We start from the raw sequence: 5695 nt of genomic DNA on the forward strand, positions 1-5695 counted from the left end.
TTTAAACAGAGGCTGGAGAGCCATCTGATGGAGAGGCTGATTCTGGGAAGGCTCAAGGGGGTGGCAGGTGACAGTGGATGAGCGAGAGGGTTGTGAGTGTCCTGCACAGTGCAGGGGGTTGGACTAGATGACTTGGGAGGTACCTTCCAACTCTATTATTCTATCATTCTATAATTCTAATTGTCTCCGGTTTGTCCTCACCACATCCCAACTCCCAATACCATACAAGTGTTTGGAGTTTTGTAATATTTTTCAGGTTCAATACACACAAACCCGAAAAAATACTGTGGTTTTTTTTTTGCACCCCTAGAGCAGACAGACTAACTCAGTGACCCGTCTTGATTATTTTTCCCTTGACCCCCATCTTTTTGAGAAGGGCAGAATAAAAAATCAAACCATAAACAAAATAAATAAATGTGTGCACACCCCCCTCCCCCCCATCAGCAGTCATGGAATTGAGCATGGAGGTTTGCTCGGTGCTTTCCCCTCGTGCCTGCCCCTCATGCCCCTTCCCTTTGATAGACTTTTTCCAGCTATTTTTTAATCGCTCATAAATATATTGTTGAGAAAGAAGGTGGCCAGGCCCCTCCCCGTCCCCAGATGAGCTTCACAAATGGAGATCATCTTCTCCAATTTCTCGGTTCGTGAAAAGTTCAGGACAAGATTCACCACCCAGTGCAATAAAAGGTGTTTATTATTGAGTGGATATTTACAGGTTGCTCTCGAGGCGTTCTTTCTTTACGTCATCTCAGGCTTCGTAGCATCTTTTCCTCGGGGTTCTCTGGACAGGAGAGCTGCGTGGCCCACCTTCCCTGGCCACCTGTCCCCTCGCTTCAGTAGAATTGCGGCTTTCCCGACTGCTGCCTGTTGGCATTGGCCAGGTGCATCAGCTTGAGGAGGAGGTCTCCCGTCGAGCCGTCCAGCACGGTCAGGTTCCTCTCTGAAGGCTCTCGGTTTTGGTCGCCATCATCCACACAGCCGAGATCGGCGGTGCAGCTCTCTTTGAATGGAAGACAGAAAAAGTTACAGCTCGCTCGCTGGCCGGAGAGGAGGCACGAGGACTTAAGGTGTGAGTCGAAAGGTAATCAATGCTCCGGAGAGGATCATCTTAGGACCGTGTTGTCTCAAGCTAAGCATCTCTGTCATCGGAGCTAAAAATGAAGGTGGGTCACCAACTTTCTTATCTGGAGCATGTCCAGAGGAGGGCAACAAAGAGGGTGAGGGGTTTGGAGACCAAGACGTAGGAGGAAAGGTTGGGGGAGCTTGGTCTGTTTAGCCTGGAGAGGAAACGACTAAGAGGGGATCTGAGAACCATCTTTGAGTATTTAAAAAGCTGCCATATAGAGCAGGGGTAGTCAACCTGTGGTCCTCCAGATGTCCATGGACTACAATTCCCATGAGCCCCTGCCAGCATTTGCTGGCAGGGGCTCATGGAATTGTAGTCCATGAACATCTGGAGGACCACGGGTTGACTACCCCTGATATAGAGGATGGAGCAGAGTTGTTCTCTCTTGCCCCAAAGGGACAGACCAGAACGAATGGGATGAAATTAATTCAAAAGAAATTCCGTCTAAACCTTTGGAAGAAGTTCCTGACAGTCAGAGCGGTTTCTCAGTGGAACAGGCTTCCTCGGGAGGAAATGTTTAAACAGAGGCTGGAGAGCCATCTGACGGAGAGGCTGATTCTGTGAAGGCTCAAGGGGGTGGCAGGTGACAGTGGATAAGTGATAGGGCTGTGAGTGTCCTGCAATGTGCAGGGGGTTGGACTAGATGACCCAGGAGGTCCCTTCCAACCCTATTATTCTTACGTTTCTATGATTCTATAGAAAGGGCTGTGGTTCAGCGGAAGGGTCTCTACTTGGCATGTGGAATGTCCCAATCTCCAGCATCTCCAGTCAAAAGGACCAGACAGTCGGTGACCTAAGTCTGAGACCCTGGAGAGCTGCTTCATGTGTGTTCATACTTTTAGACCAGGAAACAGCTGTGCCTCACTGATAATGCCTCTGCTTGGCATACAGAAGGCCCCAGGTTCAATTCCCGGCATGCCCAGTGAGAAGGACTGTGTTGAAAAATTTGACTTTCCATTCTTAAACCATACCCAAATCTCAGTGCCAAACCTGGGATTCAGGCGATTCGATAAAATCCAAACCCAAAATTGACTCCAAACCCAAATCAACCCAAACCCAAATCAACCCAAACCCAAAACTAGGAGTGTCTGGGAACAAAACTCTTATACCTATGCATCTATTGCAGATGGGGGACAGAACCCCCCCCCCCCCGAGAAGCTCTTCTGTCATTTCCCCAAATTCCTTCTCAGTCAGAAGCACCATTCATGAAAGCCAGAAAGGGGGGGGGGGATACCTAGCAAAAGATACAGGCTGCAAGATCAGGCTGTGCAGCTAAATAACCACCTGTAAGGTAAGTTTGGGCACATCTTATTTGACCGTCCTGATCCCCCCCCCCCGTCCTCCTTGGCCCCATTTCCCCTCCCCTCCCTTCTTGGCGTCTTTGGCCCCTCCGTAATAGTTACCGTCACTGCAGCAAATTCCGGAGGCTGCGCATCTCCCACCTGCTCCGCAGGGCTTCCCTCTGGCCTCACATGGGGAAGGCAGGTAGTTTTCCTCCAAGCAACGCAGGGTTTCAGAGGTGCCGAAGAAGCAGCCGAGATCCTCACCGCAGCAGATGTTGGGGCCAAAGCAATTCCCTTTGTTCCCAGGACCGCAGGGGATGCACTGAAAGAAAAGAGACAACACCAGATATCCTTTACGGCAGGGGCAGTCAACCTGTGGTCCTCCAGATGTTCATGAACTACAATTCCCATGAGCCCCTGCCAGCATTCGCTGGCAGGGGCTCATGGGAATTGTAGTTCATGAACATCTGGAGGACCACAGGTTGACTACCCCTGCTTTATGGCATTAAATGCCAGCCATGCCCTTCAATTCTCTCCGTAGGGCAAACTTTCCAGGGGTAGTCAAACTGTGGCCCTCCAGATGTCCATGGACTACAATTCCCAGGAGCCCCCTGCCAGCTGGCAGGGGGCTCCTGGGAATTGTAGTCCATGGACATCTGGAGGGCCGCAGTTTGACTACCCCTGCCTTACACCATAGCAGGGGTGTCAAACTGAGGTTCTTCAGATGTCCATGGACTACAATTCCCATGCGGGGAGAGGAAGGGGAAGGTGTTTATAAGTCAGTCTGAGACTCCTTCAGGGAGTGAAAAGCAGGGTATAAAAAAATCAGCTCTTCTTCTCCTTCTACAGAGCTTTAACCGGTTCCTTTCTTTCTTGCATATGCTGTGTGATGGAGTAGAGCTGGGGTTTTTGTACCCTACTTTTTTTTTACCCTAAGGAGTCTCAAAACAGCTTCCAATCATCCTCTCATCCTCTCCCCACAACAAACACCCAGCGAGGCAGACGGGGCTGAGATTTTGGGCTAGTCTCAGTTCTTTCTGAGCTCTCTCAGCCCCGCCTACCTCCTACTGTGGGAAGAGGAAGGGAAAGGTGTTTGTAAGCTGCTTTGAGACTCCTTCGGGTAGTGAAAAGCGGGGTACAAAGATGAGCTCCTTTTCACTTCTTCTTCTTCCTCTTCAAAAAACCCACCCTAGGTGGACTTCACCCCCAAATCCCAGGTATTTCCCAAGTCAGCTTCGGCTGCCCTAGCAATATGTCACCTTTTATACCGACAACTGGGGAATGAAGCAAGCCAGAAAGGTATAGTTGCTGATGCCCCCTTTTAAAACAGAGGCACTCTATGTGCTCTCGCTTAAAGGATGCTACTTAGGCTAATTGCTACTGACTAGGAAGATTCCTAGCCTCTTGTGGCGCAGAGTGGCAAGGCAGCAGACATGCAGCCTGAAGCTCTGCCCATGAGGCTGGGAGTTGGATCCCAGCAGCCGGCTCAGGGTTGACTCAGCCTTCCATCCTTCCGAGGTCGGTAAAATGAGTACCCAGCTTGCTGCTGGGGGGTAAACGGTAATGACTGCGGAAGGCACTGGCAAACCACCCCGTATTGAGTCTGCCATGAAAACACTGGAGGGCGTCACCCCAAGGGTCAGACATGACTCGGTGCTTGCACAGGGGATACCTTTACCTTAGGAAGATTCCTAAATTTCCAGCCCCCAAAGAGGATGTTTAAACAGAACCCCAAAGAGGACGGATGCCCAGGAAAAAAGAGGACAGGTCCTCTAAAATGAGGCCATCCGGGATACCCATTGGATTAGTTTTGTCTCTTGCTTTTTGGGACCCGGCAATTTGGGAAAGCCTTACAGGGCGAAGAAAACCCTGGTTGAGAAAGCCAGCCCTAGTTAGAACTGGACTTCTGCCCTTTCCTGGAGAGGCTGTTGTAAAGTCTTAAGCCTACGGGGAATCTTGCAGTGGAGGACAAAAGCACTGGGGGTGTTGGGGAGAGTTTAATGGGCAAACATAAGGTTGCCAAACTCCAGATGGAGCCTGGAGATCTCCCAGATTCACAACTGATCTCCAAACGACAAAGAATCTGTCTAGAAGATCTCCAGGCCCCATCTGGAGATCTGTTCCCCTGGAGAGAACAACTGCTTTAGAAGCTGGATCCTGTGGCATCAGATCCTACAGAAGTCTGGTCCCTTCCCCCCAAAAAACCTGCCCTCTCTGGGTATTTCCCAGTTCAGAGTCAGCAAACTCTAGCAATGTCATCATCAACTTTTATAACAGCGACTGGTCAATGAAGCGAGCTGGACATGCCTAGTTGCCAAAGTCCCCTTTCAAAATAGAACTTTGATTTGTGTCAGTGTTTTGTCCCATCTTTTCGGGGACCTGGCAGGACTTAAAGCTAATCAAGCCGCATGTCAATTAACCCTTTCTTTCCCGCCTACTCTCTGCTTTCCCCTCTAGCTGTAAACGGCCATATCTGTTCCGAGAGAGGGTGACCCGGAGCCCCATGCCGGAGCAGAAGCTCCCACAGCAGTTGAGAGCTGATAAAAAGCAACGAAAAAGGAACTGCATGGGCCAAATATGAGGCTGCCAACCTCCAGGTGGGGCCTGGAGACTTCCCAGATTGATCTCCAGACTACAGAGAGCAGTTCCCCTGGAGGAAACAACTGCATCCTAATATACTGAAGTTTCTCTCCCCAAATCTTGCCTTTCTCAGGCCTTACCTCCAAATCTCCAGGAATTTCCCAACCTTGAGCTGGCAACCTTACAAGAATGTGCTCAGCACGATGGAAAACGATGCAGGTGTAAAAGCGGTCCTCCCCCCCCCCCTCTTGCTTGCACACCTGCACAGGAGCTGAGCCTGTCTCTGCCTTACCTGTCTGATCTCCGTGTCCGGGAACGCTCTCTTCCCTCCCCGAGGACAGTTCTGGATGTAGCAAGCAGAGGAGAAGGTGAGAAGGCAGAGGAAGCAGACGGGGAGCGACGTGTCAAGCATCTTGGGGTGGCTCGGGAGGTTTGCACGGCTTCCTGGCTGTTTCGCTCCTCCTGTGTTTCGTGTCTGCCTCCTCTCTGGACCACCTGTCTCTTTATACCCCAGGCTGTTCCTGCAGGCTTCAGAACCGACGGCGTCACGCCTTGCCTGGCTCATCTCAAGTGGGCTGTTTGTGCCCTCGGCCCCCACCCTGAGCGAGGCTTCCATCGCAGGCAGTAATTGAGCCTATTCAGTGCAGGGATGAGTTCAGGTCTCTGGAGCCTCTTCCCCTTGTCACAGGACTGTCCTTAATGCATT

The 5695-nt window shown here is 50.9% G+C and overlaps 1 protein-coding gene across 1 annotated transcript; it reads right to left on the minus strand.

Moving 5' to 3' along the window:
- Positions 1–676: 676 nt before the first annotated feature.
- Positions 677–5482, minus strand: LOC143819497 (vasotocin-neurophysin VT-like). The gene is made up of 3 exons (XM_077301193.1): positions 5282–5482; positions 2530–2731; positions 677–1000 (listed from the first exon to the last, which is right to left on the minus strand). Exons 1-3 carry the CDS (start codon positions 5399–5401, stop codon positions 834–836), a joined length of 489 nt encoding a protein of 162 aa, XP_077157308.1. The 5' UTR covers positions 5402–5482; the 3' UTR covers positions 677–833.
- Positions 5483–5695: the final 213 nt, after the last annotated feature.

The sequence above is a fragment of the Paroedura picta genome, chromosome 10 (assembly GCF_049243985.1).
Source record: "Paroedura picta isolate Pp20150507F chromosome 10, Ppicta_v3.0, whole genome shotgun sequence".
NCBI classification, from domain to species: domain Eukaryota; kingdom Metazoa; phylum Chordata; class Lepidosauria; order Squamata; family Gekkonidae; genus Paroedura; species Paroedura picta.